At 41.0% G+C, this 25024-nt stretch overlaps 1 protein-coding gene across 6 annotated transcripts; it reads left to right on the top strand.

The window, feature by feature from the left end:
* The first annotated feature begins 2522 nt into the window (after positions 1–2522).
* Positions 2523–24553, top strand: LOC135493784 (glycine receptor subunit alpha-2-like). Of its 6 annotated transcripts, none has more exons than XM_064781354.1 (10): positions 2523–2737; positions 14142–14264; positions 15660–15674; positions 17092–17156; positions 20459–20526; positions 20775–21007; positions 21445–21527; positions 22073–22216; positions 22557–22939; positions 24148–24553. In XM_064781354.1, the coding sequence occupies exons 1-10, from the start codon at positions 2730–2732 to the stop codon at positions 24331–24333; spliced, it is 1308 nt and encodes a 435-aa protein (XP_064637424.1). In that variant the 5' UTR covers positions 2523–2729; the 3' UTR covers positions 24334–24553. The 6 variants fall into 6 exon arrangements, with proteins under 6 accessions (XP_064637424.1, XP_064637422.1, XP_064637423.1 ...); XM_064781352.1 differs by having other exon boundaries at positions 22557–22957; XM_064781356.1 differs by lacking the exon at positions 2523–2737 and adding an exon at positions 7343–7439 and having other exon boundaries at positions 22557–22957.
* The last annotated feature ends 471 nt before the right edge of the window (positions 24554–25024 follow it).

The raw sequence follows: 25024 nt of genomic DNA, 5'->3' as shown, positions 1-25024 counted from the left end.
TTGCATTTTCAAATGTTGCTTGCCGGATATCTAACTTTCATCGCTTTATTATAAATTGACGGAATGATGGAACTGGCATACATGTACGGAAGACACGGCGTCATTTCTTAAAAATTGTTCTCTCTTCCAACAACTTCGGTTAAGGAATCAAAATTAGTCCTTGAGAAGTCTTTGGGAGAAGCGAATGACATTATCATTTCATCGTATTCTTGTATACTGTTCAGCTCTCGTTTGGTTTGGCAAGCACATGTATATAATTTTACAAGTCTAGTTTTTACTCAATGGCTTTTAGATAAATTTTACAACCACTAAAGGTGGGCACAAGCGGTTATAACCTTTACGCGGTCCTGGCAGGTTCTGGCTACTATAATGTATTCAGAATTAACTGTTGGTTTCGGTTCTGCAAAGGAAACGGAGGCCGCAACAGATTTTGACGTGTATGCAGTTGACTCTCGGATAGCCATCTTGAATGCAATTCTTTACATTGTGGACGTGTATTTTCCACCTGTAATCATTCTCATCGGTGTGATAGGTAATATATTTTCTTGGCTACTGATGTCCCAACCACACCATCGGAACTCAACGACCTGTCTGTACATGAGATTTGTTGCAATTTGCGACAGCGTGTATCTCCTAACGTTCGCCCTTCAGCGCTGGCTCTTGGTCGTCCCGAGTGTCCTTGTGGCGCCTAGGGTGCAGGGCCCATTCTGCCGACAATACCTCTTCTTTTATTATTTGAGCACCTCCCTGTCGTCCCATCTATTGCTGGTGATGTCAACCAGTCGACTGATTGCGCTGCTGTTCCCCTTGAAGGCAAAACCGTGGTTTACCTTGTTCAGAACAAAGTTAAGTATGATTGTAATAATTTCTGTGTCCCTCACTATTCATTTAGCAGCATTCTGGAGAACAAAAAATCCAAAATACTCCGCTTGGCTGTGTCCGTACACCCTCGAGAACGATAAATTGTTTGAAACAGTGCACGCAGTGTTCAACGTGTACACACCGGCCCTCCTTCTTTTCGTTGTCAACATTGCCATCATCGTCACAATAAAGAGACAAGATAGCGAAAGAACCGAAATGCTTGGAACAAGAGCAAAAAAATCCGGTCAAGCGCAAAATAAATCGGTTACCAAAACCTTGCTTTTGGTTTCGTTTTCCTATCTCTGCGGTCTAATCCCCGAGAGAATCCATACAGTGTTTTTCATAACTCGGAAACCAATGATCGACGGAGCTCTTTGGAAAGCAGTTGACAGGCTTACCCTGGACTTGACGATCACTGTCCAGTATTGTAACTTCTCGTTGAATTCCTATCTGTATGTCTTAACGAGTGACCGCTACAGGAAAGAGTTAGTGAGAATTATCTTGAGGACTCCATGAACTGAACGAATGTCTTAAGAAACCGTGGATGGAACGCCTTCATCGGTTACATAAGTATGTACAAGTATGACATACATGTAACGAAGACGCCGACTATTGTGCAGGTCGTTTGCAGTCTCTGTAGAAGAGGTAAGGCTTTCTTCGGTTTGATTTTCTCGGCATAACGGAAACCCCGAATGCTTCCGACAACCTCCCGGAAATGTCTGGACCGCAGCCCGAATGGTTCCGAGATGACGGCGAAGATGACGTCGATTGCAGAGTTTGGCATCGATTTTCATAAATTATTTGTTGAATTTTATATTCGAGCGTTATCATGCACTTGCAGATTGAACACTCTGCAAAGTGCACAATAACGCATGAATTGTGTGATTTATTAATGAAATATAGGCAGCCGTTGTGAAAAATTGACAGTTAGCAATTTTCTGAGGCAGCAAACAGACATCACCAGTTCGTTCCGAGGAAAGATCATGGGATACAACGATAAATCCTGTCTTGGATGAGGAGAATAAAATTAGGCTGGAACTTGTGACCGATCAAGTGCGGTGATTCGAGATGATCATGTGATGATATTTGTTCAGTACTTTCAGCAATCGTTTCTCTGCGGGGGTCGTCACAGCGCCGGAACAATCTCTCGTTGCAGCGATGCAGCAAATATCAGTCAAGATTGAATTTGTTGCAGGTCGCAGTAACGAGTGATTTTGCTAGCGTACTATGAAATTTTTGTTGATCGTCGCTGCTACGAAAGTCCGTAGCGTGTGAATCCAATACGTATTAGTTATTCCATATAAACTTCACTTTGAGTTGGCCAGGATAACATGTACATTTTATACACAGTTGAACTTGTATTTTCGGCCAACTTGAAAGAGAAATCAACTGGACGACTGCTTTTTCACATTTAGATCAAAATCTCATGTATCACCGGGTCGAGTTGTGTGCAGAAAGAAGTTCGACCACGACACACAAAAATAAGGGTACCAAGCAGTATTAATTTGTATCAAGATCTTTTTTCTGACTCTATGAGGAAAAATGTGGCACATTCAGTCTGCCACCATTCAGAAGATGAATTGTGCTATATATAAAAAAAATTATTATCATAACTGAGCAAACACGTTATACGTCCAGTTAAACTTACATAGTAATTTCAATTGTTGGCCCTGCTTACGCTGTTTGTTTTAACTGTTTACCGACTATGCAGATGGTAACCTTGCATCAGCATTAGTGGCTTAGACAACGAAATCAACGGCAGCTTTCCGATCGATGCCGGTGACTATTGGTTCATTCATGATAGCTACGACATGGATGCGCCACGGATTTGAGTGTCGCAACAGCGTGTTCGGTTACTGTAAAACCACATGGTAATGTAAGTATACAACCTTTGCAATAATTTTACATCAGATACTTTATATCAATTATTTTCTGCGTGTTTTTGCATATCAAGCAAAAAATGCAGTTCCACAGACTTGGATCTGTGGGCTGTGTCTCTCTAGTTTCATCGGTTTGAGACCGGTTAACTAATTACATGTACTATTAAATGAAACAAAGGCCGAAGTCCTGCACCATCGGAAAAAATGGTGAGACGCGAGAAACTAGAGTATCTTATATATTGTATCAACTGTGACCAACGCTATGTCTCCATATTTTGATGGGGTAAGGTGTTACATTTTATGGGCCTGGTTCAATTACTTTATAGCCTTGATTGTGTGTGCTAATGTGTACAGCTGTTTCCACGCTGTAATTAATGTAATTAATGTAACACACTGAAAGGCAACGTAAGGTCTCCTGCTGCTGATACTGGTAGTTTTGACAATGAAGCATTTGTCCATTGTACCGGTATTAACTTGTGGCTCAGCTTAAGAGAAATACACACTGCCATATAGTGCAGTTATCGTGCATGCGAATTCGCTGAAACTTGCCATGTATAGTTTTCGGAAATCAGCCTCTTCACTATATGGCATAGTTGAAATTTATATTCAGTACCCATGTAGTTACACAACTGGAATTTCTTTAATTCAAATGCCTTCAAAACGCACTTGGCCATCTGTTGAAATTTTTTATTTGGAGCCGTGAGATTTTGATGTGGTTAGCCTATTAGTACTCAGAAATGGAAAATGCGACTACATGTATATACATGAGTAAACAGAAGTATATTCAGGACATTATGGTTGATTTTTTTTTTACTGATGATGACATTTAGCTATTATAATTGTTCGTCCTCACTCGATTGCCATTTACCAATCGTTGTTTTATCCGCTGGGCGACAATATAATTTGGACACGCGAATCTTGCGAAATCTCGCACATTCTGACTTTTAAATCAATTATTAAGATGTATACAAGTATAAAATTTCTCGCCGAGGAACCTGAGGCGCCGGCTCTCGAGGTTCGGGAGCCCAGAACAATACGGAGAATAATTGAATGATGCAAATGATAAACGTCCTTCCACTAGGAAATGGATAGATACATAAAATAAATTAAATCATTGCTAAATGCACGAAGAAGAGGGATGTAATCATGTTGATTATTTGACACTTAAGGTTATTAGCTTGGTGCAACAGATACTGAGGAGACATGTTCTCGTTTTAAAGTGCAATAAAACTTAATTTGTTTGCGAAGAACAGCTTCAATCACCTTTTTATGAGAGCTCTTTGTGGGGAATTTATTGCGTGGCTGTAGGGCCGTTTTACACGGTCTGGTCTGGTTCGCTGCACATACCTCTGAGCTGGACACTGCCAGTGCATGTGATCTGGTTTGGTTTGGTTCGCTGCACATACCTCTGAGACCTACGTCATTCACATGTACATACGACGTCGTAAGCAATGTGATCTGGACACTGCCAGTGCATGTGATCTGGTTTGGTTTGGTTCGCTGCACATACCTCTGAGACCTACGTCATTCACATGTACATACGACGTCGTAAGCAATGTGATCTGGACACTGCCAGTGCATGTGATCTGGTTTGGTTTGGTTCGCTGCACATACCTCTGAGACCTACGTCATTCACATGTACATACGACGTCGTAAGCAATGTGATCTGGACACTGCCAGTGCATGTGATCTGGTTTGGTTTGGTTCGCTGCACATACCTCTGAGACCTACGTCATTCACATGTACATACGACGTCGTAAGCAATGTGATCTGGACACTGCCAGTGCATGTGATCTGGTTTGGTTTGGTTCGCTGCACATACCTCTGAGACCTACGTCATTCACATGTACATACGACGTCGTAAGCAATGTGATCTGGACACTGCCAGTGCATGTGATCTGGTTTGGTTTGGTTCGCTGCACATACCTCTGAGACCTACGTCATTCACATGTACATACGACGTCGTAAGCAATGTGATCTGGACACTGCCAGTGCATGTGATCTGGTTTGGTTTGGTTCGCTGCACATACCTCTGAGACCTACGTCATTCACATGTACATACGACGTCGTAAGCAATGTGATCTGGACACTGCCAGTGCATGTGATCTGGTTTGGTTTGGTTCGCTGCACATACCTCTGAGACCTACGTCATTCACATGTACATACGACGTCGTAAGCAATGTGATCTGGACACTGCCAGTGCATGTGATCTGGTTTGGTTTGGTTCGCTGCACATACCTCTGAGAGCTACGTCATTCACATGTACATACGACGTCGTAAGCAATGTGATCTGGACACTGCCAGTGCATGTGATCTGGTTTGGTTTGGTTCGCTGCACATACCTATGAGACCTACGTCATTCACATGTACATACGACGTCGTAAGCAATGTGATCTGGACACTGCCAGTGCATGTGATCTGGTTTGGTTTGGTTCGCTGCACATACCTCTGAGACCTACGTCATTCACATGTACATACGACGTCGTAAGCAATGTGATCTGGACACTGCCAGTGCATGTGATCTGGTTTGGTTTGGTTCGCTGCACATACCTCTGAGACCTACGTCATTCACATGTACATACGACGTCGTAAGCAATGTGATCTGGACACTGCCAGTGCATGTGAACTGGTTTGGTGTGGTTTATACATGGGGCAGTTTACACGGGACCAAACCGATCGAGATCGACCCGGATCGGTCTAGATTAAACTGCCGTGTAAATGCGCACGAATGTCATCTGGTCTGGTCTAGTCGGGCTTGCTTGGTCCCGTGTAAACGGCCTAATGGCACAAACTAGGAATGTTCCAACTGAGGGAATTGCGTGCTTCAGCAGCAAATTTATTCATCGCCGACTGTGTGCAAGATGAGGCATAAAAAGGCTTTTTATTGCGGTTTGAATATAAACATTCAAAACTCTCAGTTCGACGCCGAGCTTAATTAATTGGATTCTAATCAGATAATAGCTTTAAATTCATTATTTATTTATAGCTGTCATCAGCAGTGTGTACATATGCTGTCATGAATGAAAATTATTTGACTGTACTTATCCGGTATGTATTAAAGGCGAGAGTTCCAATGAATTTGTATGAAATATTAATAGGCATGCAAAGGTCGTCGTTTTCCCCCAAATTTTGTAAGCAAAATGAATACGCTTCTAGCAGTACATGTACTTTTATTTCGCCAGAATTGCCCTGGATATCCGGCCGGCGAATCCTTCACGAAAACGGCTCTGCTGAAGCAACCAGTATCGTCAGTGTCAGTATTTCCTGAATGCTACATGTACGTGGTCTCCATTTCAGTTCGGTGGTCGTCCGTTTCAAAGGAAGAAGTCTTTTTGTTGCCGCTTATAATGCGATCGCTTCCAAATTCGTTGAACTTTATATACTAATACTAGCAAGTACTGGTGATACCGATGATATTCTTGTTCATCGTCCACAACTAAAATGTACCCATCCATCCCGGCGCCACATTTGCCTGATTCTTGCTAATGGACCAGTGGTTCATTCAACTATAATGCGGATACGTGCAATCCCAATTTGGGTCTACGCTAATGGCATTGCTGTTCACTAAGTGAAAATCCTTTACCGACCCGAAAACTGATAAAAATATACCAGTTACCCCGGGGTCGTTAAGAGCAACCACACTTTTATATGACAATGCCCTTTGCCACTCAGACACATATAACTACCCCAGCTAACCACCATAAAATCATTTAGACCACGAGCTCTCAATGATCTGTATTGGACCAACCTCTTATCAGGTTCACAGAAGCCTCCTTTTGATATTATATAGAAAATGACATTTTAAATTGGTTTCTCTTGAAATCAAGGCAAAATACATAAAAAAAGTCATTTCCAACGACACTGCCACTTAAAAACAAATAAAACCTTGCTTATCTCACTCAGAGTCACCATGTTTCTATCTGTTGGTTATACATTTAAAGGGTCTAAATCCAACCGTTTAAGATTTCCGTGTACATTGAGGTTTGTGCTCCCGTACAAAACTCCATTCGTGGTCCAATGATGAAGTCATTAACAATAATTCTAACCCCTCTATCTCCTAAATCCACAACTGGAAAAACTTAAGAATTTGGTTTCATGGTCAGGTAGGCGTACTATATCCCACAACACATTAAAATCATTTGCAGCCTGCATGTTAAATAAAAGTCGCTCAGCTCCGGGACTAATACCCGCGCTGTCCCGTGGGATGCATTGTTGAAAATACGGGTAGGTAAATTTTCTCCATCCTGTGGCAAAGTGAATGTGTGGAATCATAATTTAATTGCAATCATAATATTTTTCTTATTTTGGTCAAAGGGAAGCAACAAAGCGGAACAGCTTTCATTACTGTAATGCGAAAAAATGAAAAACTCTGATACTATACATTATTCATACCAAAACTCGGCGAATTCAACTGATGTCGGTTGCCACTGCTAGTTAGAAAATTCAACAATGTGTACATTTCCGTGTATCTGTATCAAAGTTTCTAACATGCTCTCTTGAAAACCGAGGTGGCGCCCACATTTCCAATTTATTTCACAGTCATATACTTCAGACAAAATCAATGCAACTTTGCCTTCTTTTAAATGAAAGTTTCATTTAAGTGGTCGTTAATTTTTTTATGGCACTTCATTTCACTCTTGAAACTCGTTTATTGGATAAAATTTAGAAATTATTGTGCGTCGTGTTACATAAACAATGGTAAGTATGTTATACATTACTTTCAACACAGTTGTAAGTGCCATTTTCTCGCATTTTAAAGTAGTGTTTTCCCTTATTTCCAAGGAAACATGCCCAGGGCACTGATCTAGCTACTCAAATGAATGTTACATGGTCCGTGATGGATGGTGTATCATGATCGTTTCTTACACTGAAATAAATGTTGATCGGGTTTATAGCAAAGGCTCTGGTCTTACCAGCACTGTCATGAATTTCAGATGATAAAGATGGAAGCCATCTTGTTTTTTGAATGACTGCACGTTTTGGCTAAATTCCTCCCAATTATTTATCTCTCTTGCATTGTTTGTAGCACGCAAAAACAGGGAGCATCTCAAGTAATGTGCATGGAATATATACGTGGGGCTCAATGTGGCTTTTGAAAGGTGCTCCATTCCCTTTGGCGATTCGGTGATATGCAGCATGCTCCAAAAGCAACTATCTGCCCAAATTATGTAAGCACACGTACATTCCATGCACATAACTTTAGGTGCTGCCTGTAATGGCGTGCAAAGACAAAGAGAGATAATATTTTGGCGATATATACAGTATTCCTCATGACTCAGCAAAATTTGCTGGTCACAAAACCTAAGAAGTTGTTAGCAACAATCACGTGCCAGCCATTCGTATTCTGATGTAAGCAGACTACAGAGGGAAGAGAGCGGTTCCAAGAGTTGAATTATTCAGCGATTTGTTGTTTGAACATTGGTGCTTTATCACACACGCTAAAAGTTAAGAGAAGAGTTTTTAAATTTGAATACACCGTAAATCGAGGATGAACTCACGTAGTAGCTGCGCACCTTAAATGTCAACTGTTCGATCTTTAACTATGTGATTTTAACTAATTCATGATAGTTCATCACCTGAAGTAGTCCGCAAACCGAGAATGATAACCCTTGAAGCTCTATGAAGTATGTACTTTGACTTCTAAACGTTCAATAGTGTTCGTAGACCACATCTACTATATTGTGCAGTTCGTACCATTCAGTAAGATTTGAAAATAAACTCTGGAGACGAGCATTGGTAACAGAATAGAAACTGGGTCTACTGAGGTGAAAATCAATTCCGGCTTTGAGTCGATTAAAAGTGTTCAAGCGCCTAAATTCATCAGGCTTTAAAACTTCGTCTTCACAAAAAATAAGTGACGTCGTGTGTGATATGCGGGATGCAACGTCCACAAGAACTCTTATTTGTTTTGCAGCACAGTTACTCTGTACTTGCCGAATTAGCAGCGTATCAAGTTTCCAACAACGACTTGTTCAATTTTCTTCTTAAAAACTGTTTCTCTCATCTTACGCTGAGACTTTACATCCTCTGATGGGTCGTCATTGCTGAGGTCTGAATCATGCCCGCTGGCACCGAAACCACCCATCATCCGCGACTAATTTCAACACTTGACAGCGAACGCCACGGGAAATTTATCTCTGCCTCATTCTGGTGCAATCACATTGGAAAAGTGTCGGACATTGCGCTCAGAAGACACTCAATGGATTTTATGAGGGTTAGTTGAATAGACTCTTCAACTTTTTCAGCTGTACTTCTGTCTCACCCCTCGCTTATCAGCTTTATATCTGTGTACATGTTCAGTTTAGTAATTGGAAGACTTTTTATTCTTTCTTGCTCGCATTGCTCCCGAATTTTGCCTTGAACTGTGCTGAAGCTCTCCTCAGTCCCCTTGTTTGTAGGAAAATCTTCAAGGTGAAGTTGTGCAGCTCTTGAGGGGAAACAAAAAAACGTGCCAAACATAAGTTCTTGATAAGGTAGGAATGCAATGCTATCTCATCCACCTCAAACGCCGCCGATAACAGCCAAAGGAAGCAAAAATACCGTGCGCAATATGTTACATGCAATCAGAATCGGTCTCGTGAAAAAATGGCCAGAATGTCCTAGATTGGGAAATGATATGAAACGGTTGTGATTTAGGAAAGAAAGCCGGTGGAAGGCGCCAGATATAGTACAAGATAGTCAAGTGCCAATATCGTGAAAATTGAGTTCTGCGATGAAAAAGATGTCATTGATTTCTTCTAGTTTACTTTCTATTCTAGAAAAGATACCAATACCAATTACAAACTATCATGTTGACTGTTGAATGATTCTTGTACTTGTTTTTGCGGAACTTCGTAAAGCAGTGTAAAGCGTATGACATGCATGAGAAGTGCACGTCAGTTTTAGTGTAAGGCGTTTCTTGATGACACACATTACATATTATGTATATATACTTCTAGATACTCGATTATGGAGAGATACTGTAAAAACACCATCACCAATGGATGACGTATTCACAGTGTGTCCTTATTTCTGGTTAATGTATTCATATCCCTCCAACGGATATTAATGCTTCTTCAATGATATCGACAAGTGCACCGTTCTTGACCACTATTTACATGTACATGTAGTTCAATTCAAAGATTTTTCAGTTATCTTGGTTGGAGAAGTCACGTTCCCCCTGGAAGCAATTTTTGTTTGAAAAACCAACATATCTCATATTCAAATTGTCCCTTTTACAAAACGGTGTGGAATCAATCCTTGAATTGTAGGCTATACACATGCTGATCCATGAGGTTGCTGCTCCGAAGAATCCAACTTATACAGATCTGTTGTAAATTGCCGTCTACCCGGAAAGGTGAATTATGTATTAAACAGATTAGTTCACCTCCCCCTGCTTTTAACCAAGGCAACATGATTAGGAGGTTTCTTCAGCAAATATCGCAGATGCAATCGCATGAATTGGTTTTCAAGCCGCCAGTAAAGGTTGCCGTTATATTACAGGTCGAGAAGGCTAACAGTTTGAGAAATATCTCCCCAACGAATCTGGTTTTGCTTCAGTAGGATCGAACTACCTGTATATAGCCTATTTACGCTAAGATCTTTTGACATATCGCTTGCCATTGCGATCAGGTTTAACAGTATAGGCGCGGCTGTATACTGGAATGTGTGGTCCTGTCAACCTCGACAATAATTGACTTCGGCATGCAGACTGCGTATACCACGCGACCAAAACAATCAATTCTGCATCTACTCGATCGATTAGCATGATAAAATCCAAAGTAGTTATACGTCCTGATACAAAATAATACCAGAGGATTTGGGGGGATGAGTATAAATAAATGCATCTTTGACGTGACCGGTAATTTGTTTGGAGGAAATGAACGAGCTCTAGCCGGCCGGTTCACCAGAGGTTGCGAATGCGAAGGCCAATCCCTCCATGCTGTTCTTCAATGTTTACCTTTAGTCTGAGGTGTTAGTCCATACACCTGTTATGATACTTCTTGATATGAGAATCTTCCCTACGTATGGCTACCATGTGAACACACTGACCACAGATGAAAGATGAGGTTAAACTCAGAACACAAAAGAAGGAGACTATGAGGTTAGCAACTTGCTCCGGCTTGTAAAGCGGATCAATTTTTGCCGAGTCCTCACAATGAAAGCAAGAAGTTCCCAGTTGTTCCTGCATCCCAACCGAACAAAATAGACTGTAGTCAACTTCCTACATTATTGTTTTATGTTTTGCTTTCAAGCCAATATACATGTACGTGATATATTTCCCGCGGCCAATATGTGCCTGAGAGGGGACAATATTTTCACTGTCTGGTGATGATCAATCAAGATGTGCCATTGGATCCCCGTTATCGAGGTTAAATGACTCTCGAATATGCAATATCCATGATAATGGCTCGTGACGACTGGCCTACCAGCACACTGTAGACTAATAACCATGTTATCTGTTCATGGACTCCGATAGTTAAATCGCTTCTTTTTGGTGTACAGTACATTATAACCTACCAGTATGCCATGTTTTGAACAGGCATGATATATCGCTGTAATGTCAACATAGCAGATTTTGTTCTGAATGAGTTCTCCAAATTGCCGAGCATCTTATCAAACCTTCCAACTTGCCGAGCAGATTGCCCTGGATAGTGCTTCTTGACGCCTCGGAGAATGGCTGTCTCACGAGAAAAACATCCAAATGTGCGCTCGCAAGAATAGTTAGTGGAAGAGCGTGTGGGAGGAAAGCCAGGAGACGCCTGACCACCATGCGAATGCCTATACCGGTACTACAGTTTGCGAGAGTTTTGGTTGCACTTGTCAGAAAAATAAACAAAGGTGACTTTGTGAGCATAATCCACGCTCTTGGAGAAAATGATTTTTAGCGTCTGAAAACGAACCGTAATCTGTTCCACCTGGAGTTTTCCGGGAATTTTTAAGATAGGTTTTTCATTTCGCTAAAAAAACGTTCACCAGAAAAACTTTAAAGCAATAAAGGTTTAACAAAAGCTTAAAAACTTTATTTCTAAGATTGCATGAAGTTCTGGGCCCTCACCACAACATGCTGAAGTTAGAAATACGGGCGAGAATCAAGCGGTTAGCAAATCGTTCGCAGATGTTGAGTGGCGATTCGAAGCGAGCACATCGCAACCGTCTATCGTGAAAGATTTCCACCAGCGCAATCGCCAGAGAAACGGCCTTGCGTGGCCAGCTCGTTCGTTCCCAGGGTCCATAAAACCGGTTTAACCAAGGATACAAGAACCAATCAAGAATAACTGTTATAACTCCCGTGTGAGAGACAAGCTCTATTACTGATCGGACGTCAATACATTTTGTGGTGATTTAACGTGTTTTGTTTCTCAATTTGGATATTTACGATCTCAATCTTTACTGTAATCAGGTTACTTTCGCCGGAAATTAATGATTGTGTCATTTCATTTTTTCATGATTTACTTGCGTTTGAAGGAAAGAGCGTGGAGGTTTCTGACAGCTAGGGATATGTGATTCTTTGCTCTCTGACTGTGTGCAATTTGTCAGACACGAGGAATAATGACTGAATAACGTATTGTTCTTAATATTTCATCGTCGTGTAGGCCTAGTACCATCAGCTGCATCGCTGTCAAAACATCAGGTGCTTGGTGCCTGCTGTGTGGTTCAAGTGCTCTGCGATATATGAACAATACAATCCTACACAGTACACAGTAGTTTATATCAAGGCACAAAATTGGTAATTAATTTAGGAGTGGGGCATTGCCGGTAAGTGTTTTTTTATTTCTCTGCCGTTATTCGGAATTTGGCCATCACTGGTCAGGAATCCGGGCATGACTTCTATTGCTAAAATGAGATATCTTTCATTTCTTCATTGGACCAGCAGCAATACGTTCGCACGCTATCGATTATTGTTTGGGAGCGGAATACAGGTTGATATTGTTTGACATCGGAGCTGCCAATTCTTGCCACTGAGTTGGATAATAATAAATGTCCAACTCGTTCCAATGATTGGTAGGTTTTGAGACGATGCAATACAATGCCGTATTCTTTTCATGATGATGCTCAAACATGGAGAGGACATCAAGGTCGAAAGAGTGAGCGTGGTCAAGTTCGGAATTCCATCCTGGCACCACCAGTGGTTTTCAATTTACTCCGCCTCGGCCTCTCGATATTTTTGTGTGAGAATCTCAGGATGGTGTTGATCTCTCGGGCACCGGGCACCGGGCCTGGTAGTAACCCACATAAACCACGTCTATTGATTACCTGTGCTTAATCTGAAAGTCATGTTATAGCTTTAGAAGTATTAATGGGGCTACATGGCTAATTATAATCATACTCTAGAAATTAAAAGATGATATTGCAGAATGTCTGATCTCGTCATGTTGTTGACTTACAGGCAGCTAGTTACCTGAAAGAAACGCCTGTTGATTAGCGAGGCTAATTGCTTCTCATACCATTGTTATCCAACTTGTAAACAAAGGAGGCAGTTCTTCTGAAAAAAAAAGAAGAAAAGGTGTCTGCTGTCTGCTACATCTTGCTGCTACCAGAGTATGGAAAGACACTATCTAATGCTACTGATCTTTTTTCTCCTTCACTTTGACAGAGATTGCACGATTGGGGGAGAAAACACCCGGCCGTTGTGTACCTCAGATAGATCACCGGGTATACCTATAGCTCTCAGACAGAATACTGTTAGGAGAGTTTAGAACACAGCACAGAAGATTAGCAAACTCTGAAAGTGGATGATTTCGGCTCACAAAATCGCTGATAGCCGGTCTTCAATACGGCAAATGTTTTTGTACGACTATTTACCCTTTGGATAACCAAGTTTTTTGAACAGACAGGTGCCGCACCGCTGCGTGAGTGAGAATAGTGCATGGTATCTCGAGATGGAGAGGGTTTGTTTTTCTGTTACTGAGCTTGTTTAGGAACGGGGTCAGACCAGTACACAGGGCAGATAAGTGGTCGCTATCCGGCCATGTTTCTTTTTGGCATGTCAGATTGAACTTGATTATGATTCTTCTTTTTCTTTCCCAAGGATATAGGACTTTTTTTCTGTATGTTTCTGATTTCATATTCATATTAGTAGGTAGACACAGGAAAATACTAACCTGGACATGCACATTTCGAGAAACAAACAGTATAGAGCCGAAAACATAATAAAAATTTCGCCAGAAGGTACTTTTTAAAATGAGAATATCTTTGGTCGCGGAGCTCAGACCAAAAAACAACCTTAAAATAATAATTGGACCAGTTAATGTAGTTCGTGCTCCAGAGACAAAAACGTTGAGGACAAAGAATAAATGAATGGGCTATCATATTCCACAGTCTGTGCAAAAGATATAGACTGGCATAGATATCCCGGTGCCTTGGAAATAACCAATCCGCAACCATGTCATCATTCTTCGTTTCTATCTATCTCTTCAGACTCCCGCTAGGAGTTGACAATATGGATTACCTGTTAGTTATCATCCTTGGCACCCTGGTGGCCTGGGTGACAGGTTACAATCGAACACATCACGATTACAGACCAGGAGAGAGGTTTAGCAGGTAGGTTTTATCATCATCATCATCATCATCATCGATTACCAAAGCCAACTCTTACTTCTACTTGAAAGAATAGTTAACCGTTTTGAAGAAAAAGTTCACAGTCTAGAAGAACTTCAGGGTAAACCGCAGCTCTGCGAGAGCACCCTGAATGCCAGATATATCGTGTAACTAAGGCTATATTGCCGCCCGACATCTGGCAGATTTCTCAGGCTATATCCTTGGCGTGCAGATTATTGACCAGCATTCGCTTGATTGCTATCCTATATCATAGTATCGGACTTGCCGAATGCTCGCCCTGGACGGCATGATATACGAGTTATAGTAGATCAAAACATAGCGGCGTCACTTTCTTCTAAAGTTGATAGCTGGCTACGAAAGTCCCGCAAACGAGTCGATAAAACCTGAATGGTGGCATGTAAAAATCGCTGTTTTGCTGTGGTCATCGCAACCAATTCTATACAGTAGTAGCGTATATGATAACAGAGATCAACCCCTTCGGTGATTCATCTTCCCAACCTCGCCGCGCCAGTGGCCAATTATTACACGTTTTAGATGCTCCCTGGGTGGGTTAGCCATCTTTGCGTGAAAAATGTCGACTTTCCCGTACATGAATATCTAATAGAATCTGGTTGGAAAACAATAAGTTGTCTGACAAGACACAATGTCTACACTTATCATACAAGCAATTATTTTTCTGTTCTTTTATGAGATATTTGTCAATATTTGCATAGCATCTCCCTTCATAATTATATCTTGAACAATGGTACTATACGCGCCAATAATGGTGGCTTGCCCGGGGTGCCGGCTGAAATTATGGTAACGATCGCCTAGAATGAAAACCTTAGGTCTCAGTGTTGCCATTTGTTACAGGGATGCGGGGCCTCTGTCATGTAGTCCGCAGATACAAAAGATTTATGGGGAAAATGCTGTTTTCTGACAGTAAAACGAAAAACATTCCATTGTTCGAAAAGCCAGGGAGCAATTTTTTCCAATATGTGATATGGCTGATACAAAAACAACTCAGGTTTGCCATTTAGCGCTTCTTCCGTAGCTATACCATCTTTTCCCCGATTCGGTGTCATCGCTGCATTTATTTCTAACTCTTTACACAGGAGTTGTCTGCCTACACAATTCTATGAACTTTGCCCATATACTTCCAGAAAATCTCCCCTATTCTGATGAATGCCTTATGTTTCTATCGCGATTTAGATCTTTCATGGAGATCTCCACCATGAATAAATCTACTCCATGTTCAGTGAACCATTGGCAACAACAAATCGTTATTACAACCATTATGGGATTGAAGCTTCATCATAAATCATTGACTATCTAGCTCTCTCAAATTCAAATTACGTTTATATTCTGTAAGTATTAAACTCTTCTCTGAAATTTAAGGCCATCCCCAAGAAGGTAAGAATAAGAATTATAAAGGGAATACAATAATGTACGTGATGGTTGAGGTAAATGTACCCAGAGTATATACGCCATGTAGGATGTATCGCTTTTTCCCTCTATACTGATATATGAACCCTTCTTGTGAAACGATACAAAATTAGAAGAATTTAGTGTGGCCGCTTTAGGTTTTTCTTCCTTGGCAGTCTTCTCACTTCGGGCACCTTACACGAAATGTACCTTAGGATGAGCTGCAAATGCCGCAGTTAATGTAAACCCTGCCGATCGCCTGACCAATGGGTGCGGGGTTTCGTTGACCGCTGCATAAGATGTTCGCCAGCGTACACCCCCAAGGTAGCGGTGGCTAGCAATTCTTACCATCTGTAATTCCGCGTATGAATGGTGATTTCATGACCTTGAAAGCTTATCACGTCCACTCTGACAGTTACATCGTAATTACTGAATTATTGAATATCAAAATCAGACTCCTACATTACAAGGAAATTGAAAATCCTTGCACCAAAGGTTTGAGGTACCGGATGGAGTTGTATTTGGCGACAAGATGGCGCCAATCAATCCTGTGTTGTAATTGTTGTCTCCACGTGTAGCTTACTCAGCTCGACTAATTCTGCTTTAACTTGGTGTTTCTATAGCTATGACTGCATTACATCAAGGCACCAGAGTCATGTTGTATCCGCGGAAACATAAAGTGAAAAGACGGCGATAGGCTATACATGTAATTCAAGATGACATTACGAGGTCATGGAAAGGAAGGTTTCAAGGTCATAGATCAGTGTTGTCGTCGACAAAGGGCTGTACCCAATTGACCATTAATTGTTCATTCCATCATAGATCTTCATGAACTGAATCAGAGAGGTCTAATCGAAATTTGAGCACGAGTCCATCTGGCAATTTCCCTTGGGAGAGCCCGGTCAGATATCTTATGACTTCGAACCGCTATATCTTAGCGGCTCTCATGAGGACCACTGAAGTGAATTGGACGAGGTTCTTGTATCATGGTCGTCATGTCTATAGTGTATGCAATGCATCAACGTACAGGATACATGATTGGCATAATTTGGAACAAAAGTTGACGCAGGCTCCCTCCATTCGAACCAACAGAGCGCTGGGCCTGCCATTGCGGGTAGTTTCCATCATTGCTTCTCCTATAGGGTCGGAAATGAAAGTGGTGAAGTCTTACATCACTCGTCTGCTTTCAAATGGACGCGAGCAGTCAACCCACTACATTATGGTTGAATGGTCTGAGTATATAGCCGAATGTCTCGCAAACAAAACTTTTCTCATGTCAGTGATAGCCTACTGACTTCAGTGATTGGTTTCGAGGATATGCCCGGAACATCGCCCGCATATTAAGAGCTACAGTACTTTGTCATCAGATTCATATGAAACATTCATCTTGACATACATTTTGCAGGTCTCAGTTCCTAATGAAATTAATGGAGAATTATGACAGCCGAGTGCCACCAAATTTCGATACAGGTAACAAGATATCCTTTTTTATCTTAAATATCATTTTTTCAATTTCGTATTTTTAACGCTGGCACTTTCTGAAGGGTTATTACAACCCCAGAGTTAAAAACAAATGTTTATACACCTATAGGATGTTCAGAAGCTTTCCTGATAGTTGCACTTGGGACATCCTGAAGAAATCGGTGGTTTGATATTCGCTTCTCCGGCACTGCACACAACTTTGAGCTTCTGAGCTTTTGAAAAACCTCTTAGATTTTTCGACAAAAAAACCCTAGAGGTTTAAGCAAGCCATAAAAGTTGTTGATATCTGAAAAAAACCATTTATGAGTTCACAATTCGCTGAAATACTATACCTCTAATACGGGTGCATATTTGTATGAGAAGTTTGTGATTTTATCAATAGTTTGAAGCTGTGATTGCCAAATCTATCAGGTATATTAAATGTTTCTTTCTCTTTCTTTGACAGAGCACGGTAAGCACTCCTTCATTCCTCGCGTTTGACCCAATCCTTACCATGTGCCGTGGCATGACCCCAAAACAGTTTCAGATGCACACAGTTAGCAAGTTCTGGCACATAAAAAAATCGCTCCCTATGCCGTATCCGTTTCATGTTCAATTTTACGTGTGGCATCTTCTCATATCCCAGAACATCATGTAAACGTATATATTCTACTTTTACCGGTCTACGACCGTATCAAATATATATAAGACACTGGAGATATTATGCATATGGTCGTTATGTACCGTTAAAAATATTCAATTTGGGTGGACAATAGATTGGCGACACTAGTCACCAAGTTACCATACATGTATGGCCATGACGGCATGTTCCGGCTTAGCCTCTGCTTTGATTTCGTATATTAACCGGTCTCATATCGGCGAAACTAGAGTATATCTCATGAGGGAGCGATGTATTGATTTGCTGGAGCTCGCAATAAAAGTACATGCTTGAGATCCGTACGTACACGCACGGATCATAATTTGAAAGTTGATTTTGATGTAAATTATAATCTCCTACGTACATTACATGTAATAGGTATGCGAAAAGGTCGTGGATATCAACCCAGTCTTTTTTATTTGAAATACTCTCTGGTAATGCAAAACAACATATATTGTTCCTTCGAATCTGTAGATCACCTATAGAATTATACTGTATACTGTTTTGTGTCATTTTCGAAAAAGCTTGAAGGCCACGACTCCTGCTTTTATGATTGCATGACATGTACAGATCCTCAAAGAGTAGACTTAAAGCTCCGCATTAAATCAAGTTTGATCAAAATTGAAGCACCCAGTCCAGAGATAAAGCAAGATTAACTGTTTTGTTTACATGTTATGTAACAGCCTTGGTTAGGTTTCTAAGTGAAGTCAGGCGGCAAGTTTACTGACATAGATCAGACTGACGTTTGATTTCTTACTATAATGGTATAAATTTGTCTGTATTACCTTACCTTATTATAGGGTATATCGAATATCAATGAAAAACAGACTTCATATATCAATTTTAAGAGCATTCATTGATATTTGTCCTCCCAAGTAGGGCAATAGCCTGATCTACATCACAACTTTTGCTGAACCCGCCGCCTGGCTCTAACAAGCCAGTTGCTAGCCTGATTAGGTAATCAAGTTGTCAAACACATAAATGGCTATATCTTCAAAATGGATGGAGCTAATTGCATTGGGTTTTCTGTGTTGTATAAAGTGTTAGGTACGGTACACTTTTGAAATCGTCTTACAGCAGACAATGGCAAAATACCTGGAGTTATGGCCTTTAAAGTATCAAAACTGAACTCGCTCGTCAAATCACGTTATATAATGATATAATCAACAATTTGGCCCTTTCCTTTTACCGAATAAGATGGCTAACCAACTGAATTTCACGAATTTAATCAAAATTTCTCAGTACATGTGAATGAAATCATAAGATACGTGTCTGCGTTGAACGGCAGTGCGCGTTTCGACCTAAAATGATGTTTGTGTTGAACAAATCCGCTGTATAAATATCGCAACCTCTTTTTATCCCAATCCACTATACATATACAGATGGTAAGATGTAATGAACCTTACCTTCTTTGCCTGCCTCCTGACCCCCCCCCCCCCCCCCCCTACAAGATCCTTTCCCTTCCCCACCTTTTACTAACTACTTTTGAAACTTACTAACCATTCAACTAATTAATTCTTTCACAACATACCTTAGTTCTGGATTCGTTATAGCAGAATCTTTCAAATAATTGTTTTGAAAGCCTCTGGTTCTATATACATGTACTGATAAACTAACCAACAATGTTATTACGACATTACCATGATGTACATTTGCTTTGAGCAATCCAGCGTGTGGAACTAACAGATACAAAAACGTTAAGCTTCGCAATGATATATGCAATCATTTTAGTAAGATTATATAAAAGCCTCTGGAAGTTATTTTTGTTTGAGTTTCTACATGTTTTATAACGCTTACATGTATATCATTATGTTTATATTCAGTTGTAAGAATGAAGATACTCTTTATTTCATGCTTAATATTTTAAAATATAGTAGTAGTAGTTTCTACCCAATAGAATCAGTTATCCGCCAAAGATCTAAATCTCGTCACCTCATAACTCGACGGAAATGTAATACACTTTCCTTGTTGAGTTGGCTGAAGGATACGATACATTTCCGACCGTACTTAGGTATATCACTGGCTATATACAGAATTTGGATCAATTATTAAGAGGGGAACAAATGATGGAAACTATTGAGGGGTATGATATAGGTTCATTAAACTTGAGTATATAAAAGTTGTTGCATCCGGCAATGGGATGTTCCATTAACTAAAGGAGTTGGTCTATACCTAATTTCGGACATGTCCAAAAATCAGGTTGGATCAAAGTTTGCCTATTTGCATGATTTTTACGATCTTTGGCGTGTCCTAGACTGGATCCAGTCTCGCATTGATTTTAAATGGAATTTGATGCTATTCCAATCGATTAAGAGGTGGCGCTTAAAAATGCTTGGACCACTACAGGTTGAAAGAAAGACTCGGATCATTTCACTTAAATCAGATATTTGGTCTTAAAGTTCTCGGTGACCTCAATTATTACATGTACTTTCAACCAGACGACAGGTGAAAAGACTGATATTGAAGGACATATTCAATAGATTGAAATGAAGCAGGCCGATAGTCCTGTAGTTACAGCGGTAGCCTGATCGGCCTACAATTGGCCAACCCAGAGTCTTCCCCGGACTGTTTACCTTTAGTTGTCCAATGGATCTCGTATGTTATCATAACTTCCATTTGTTGCCCCCTCTTAATACAACCATTTCCGTTGCAGATGAACCAACTATCGTTGACTGTGATATCTTTGTGAGCAGCTTTGACTCAATAAATGAAGCCAGTATGGTAAGCACAGGCGTGAAAAACTTTGGAGTGACTTTTTTATCTCAGTGGTGCATGCTGCTGCCAACTAGTTCGTCATTTCAATGATTGTATAGCCTGAGGATCAAGAAAAAGAAGGCTTTAGTTTTGGATCAACTGATTGGTTCATTGGTCGAGAGCGCATCTAAGGTTTTATTCCGCCACTTATAACCAGTCTATAACTGTTGAACTGTCTTGCCCTCTCATTAATCTTATCTGGCTCTTTCCTCCAGGATTATCTAATAACGATCTTCATGCGGCAAGCTTGGCATGACCACAGACTAGCATACGGCCATTTGGGACTCTCAAACGACTCCATGATAACACTTGATGCAAGGCTTATTGACAGCCTCTGGGTTCCTGACCTGTTCTTCGCCAATGAGAAAAAGGGCCATGTCCACCATATAACCGTGCCGAACAGACTGTTGAGGTTATACAAGGATGGAACAGTTTACTACAGTGCTCGGTAAGTGACGCAAGTTTGGTGGCGACAGGTGATGAAACATTCTCCTAGCGTTGTCAATGGTGATCATCGTTGCCAATCCTGTCTCACTCTACCTACTGTGATAATTTCAGCGGGGGCATGTAAATTTGACATTTGTCCCGGTGCCCGGGAGAGTGGTGATGGACGGCCAACTTATGTAGCGATCCAGAGGTAGGTCTTGATGACAGGCATGGGTCGACAGCACGGGCGTTTACATTGAGCATCACGGAATACGGACACGTCAGCGAAAATGGTTTCGTGGTCATAAACCCTCTGTGAAGCCATTTTTGCCGGCGAGTCCTTATACATGTACATGTAGCTTTATGTAAACCCAGTTGGACCAACCTTACGAACCTTGCCACGAATAAGGCAATAAAACTCTGATAGATAACTTTATTTATTTTTCAATTTGATTCCAGACTGTCATTAACACTATCCTGTCCAATGGAGTTACAGAAGTTTCCGCTCGATGTGCAAGTCTGTAATCTACAGTTAGAAAGCTGTAAGTCTTGTGTAGTCCCGTTGTTGTCTCACATCACGGATGTATAGATAAAGTGCTTATCAATAAGAATAAATGAAACATGTATGAAAGGGGGACATATGGAAACAAGGCGACGCATGAAAAAAGATTATGGGACACGTATGAAAGGGGAACATGTATGGAAAAGGAGGGATACGCAAAAAGAAGTAAAAAATGTTTGGAAAAAGCGGTGCGTGTATGGAAATGGAGGGGAATGTGCATGGAAAAAAGGTGAAATATGAATAGATAAAGTGGGAACATGTATGGAAAAGGAGGTGAATGCACATGAAAAAAGGAAGTGAATTATGTCTAGAATATACCATGGCATAGGAGGTAAATGTGCATGGAAAACGAAGGGAGACATAGCCAAACGTGTTCGGCATCAGAAGAGAACCTGTATGGAAAAGGAGGGTAGCATTAAATATAGCTACCAGTTGCGTCGCACCGGTCCTCTCATCCATTCATTCGTTCTACCACACCAACCTATTGCCAACCTATTGCCAACCATATGAGTTTCCAATTTTCAGTTGCTTATACAAGAGACAAACTAGATTTTGTGTGGAAAGAGAGTGATGATTCAGAACCCATACAATTCAACGACAGGATGGAGCTTCCGCAATTTAAACTGAAGAAATGGGAGACGACAACTTGTACAAAAAATTACACCACAGGTGGGTTGTGTGTTGCTGTATGTGGGAGGGGGGCTGTCAGAATATGTCCATTCTATCTAGGCTTCCTATATTATAATGAGAGGGAGCACTGACAAAATAAACGATCACGCAGTGTAATGTTTCAATACAACTGCGAACGTTTCCAAGCCATCCGGTCCCTGGCCACCTAACTTTCCCTTTGGCCGCATCCGTTATCCTCGCAAGAGTCCGCCGAGGTTGGTGAAATGAACCCACTTCTTGTAGTGCACAGACGGGCCTGGCCGGTCTACAACTTTCGCTGATAATGAAATCGGCTCATTCGTCGCCGTTTCACCGGTTACAATATCTATTGTCCTTCTAGGTGCCTTCCCCTGCCTGCTGGTTAAATTCTTCCTAAAAAGGGACATTGGTTTCTACATGATCCAGACATACGTCCCGAGTGTCTTGATAGTCATCCTATCCTGGGTCTCGTTCTGGATCAACGTAGACGCCGTGCCCGCAAGAATCTCCCTCGGCGTCCTCACAATCCTCACGATGACCACGCAGAGCTCAGGCGCCAGGCAGTCACTTCCGCGGGTTTCTTATATCAAAGCAATAGATGTGTGGATGTCCACGTGTTTATTGTTTGTGTTCGCGGCGCTGTTGGAGTTTGCGGTGGTGAATGTCCTGTCCCGGAAGGAGGTGCGGCGGAAGATTACCACGAGGCGGAAGGAAGCGGATGGTGATGGAACATCTGGGGAAAAGGTACCTTGTATAAGATCAGTAAGTTTGCCTGCTTGAGCTTGGCAGTGCTTTTTTGCTTCAACTTCTAACCCTTATACATTAGACGATATTACGAAAAAAGGGTAATTAATAAAGAGATTGGCTCGGTAATTTCACTTTTTGAATCAAATGAGGAATACTGATTAATGAGGCCAGAATACTGCCGTTTGCATAATCATAAGCTGTGATTGCGATGAAACAGTTTTAAGAAGATTCTTTGACCACAATCGGGCATTCACCCACTGGTAAAGAGGCCAAGGGAGAAGTCTGATATAGTTACTTCACCTATAAAATGGTATCACCAATGCTTTATACTTCGTCAAAGCAGTTTTCTAGTCCAAACTAGACAGCCGTTTGAAATGCGGCTACATATTTTTACATCAAGAGCAGACTGTGGACATGTTGTCACGTGACCAATGAGGTATTTCTGTGAGCTTGTATTCATTTTTTAACGTTTAAAATTATATTTTCTGCTGCTACACCAGCATGGCATGTTCACAAAGTATTTGAACCTATATGGTCATCAACTATCTGACGATTCTAGATCGTTTCTGTGCTTTTTATCAATCTTATCGTTATGACTATTAACTTAATGATGCACGATAATATAAATAACACTTTTCACTGAAACGATTTTTCTTTCTTATTTTTTGGCACGTACAGCTCTTTGCTTTATGTCAGCAAACGTTGCACGTGCTGATGCAATTGCTTGATTTGAAAATACATTTCTGAGATCAAGGAAGAACATGAGAGGACTCCTTCGTTTATTTTACGCATGTCGTCGCATGCCATTTTGAGCACCGACACTAAAACACAACCTACGTACGCGTAGAATCAGTAGTTCGAGTTTTGAGCTATCATCAAAACTGCATGGGTGTTCGGTGGAGGAAACAGTTTCGGTATCGGGCCTTCGTCATGCCAACTTTTCCTGCTTTATGCTGCAAATGTATTTCCAATGAAACTACCAACCACATAAAACTTGAGAATAAGCTCTACCACGCCCTCTCTGCCGTAGCAATGAAAGAAGATTGTTTTTCGCCATAGAGCATGTGGCCAATTCACAGAATCCAAAATCCTACCTAAGTGGTTTATCGACGGAAGCCGGTAGCTGTTACCAGTGAATGAATACTCAGAAGTGAAGAATAGGTTACTTGATACTGCCTTTACGATAGCGTTTCTTTTTCCTTTAGAATAAGGACGGCGTCACAGAAACAGAAAAGAAAGAGGAGGTTTTTATTAGGGACCCCCGCGGCAGGGAAAAGGCACGAAATGTTGATATGTGGTCACGAAGACTCTTCCCAGGAGGATTTTTTGTTTTTAATATTTTATACTGGGCTCTTTATTTATTATGGGACAGTCAATACTTATCGTTGTGAAATGGTAGTCAGTTTGTATAGGGCGTGATCTCTTTATTCGATCAACAGCGCAGCTGTTGTGTCCGCCAGGATATTATCAATTGCAAGTATTGTTCCAGTGATATTGAGCTTAGGCAGTGTAGTGACTTGATTTTTAGATGTTTGGTGTGTGTCATTGTGTTCTCTATCAAATGTAAAAAGGATTTGTACAGACTAGATTAAAGTAGTGTTCATTTTCTGATATGTGTTTCGCTTTTTCCTGATAATCTGATCCAACGACTTACATAGAACAGTCTTGTATAGAGGTCCGTGCCAGACTCTCTACACCATCATTAGAAATGAATATTGGGTATCATCGTTGGTCTGTGGTGCATCCCTTCTAAAACACTGCCACTTTCAGATTGATGTTGAATCGCCGATGGCCAACTTCCCGTGAGTGTAATATGGTTCCGACGTACACACCTGGTGGAGACAGTTGATATCTATCAGAAACCATCGTTGATCATGGTTCTTATGTACACACTGGTTGAGACAGTTGATATCCATCAGAAACCAGTTGTAGATCATGGTTCTGATGTACACACTGGTTGAGACAGTTGATAATAAATAAATAAAAGTTAAATTTATAAAGCGCTGTTTCCATTTGGAAATGTTCAAAAGCGCTCCCCACTATAGTTGACAGTCATTAGTTGCGTGAGAAATGTTTTCTGAA

Source organism: Lineus longissimus, chromosome 9 (assembly GCF_910592395.1).
Source record: "Lineus longissimus chromosome 9, tnLinLong1.2, whole genome shotgun sequence".
NCBI lineage: Eukaryota > Metazoa > Nemertea > Pilidiophora > Heteronemertea > Lineidae > Lineus > Lineus longissimus.
This window is presented reverse-complemented; position numbering and strand designations above follow the sequence as displayed.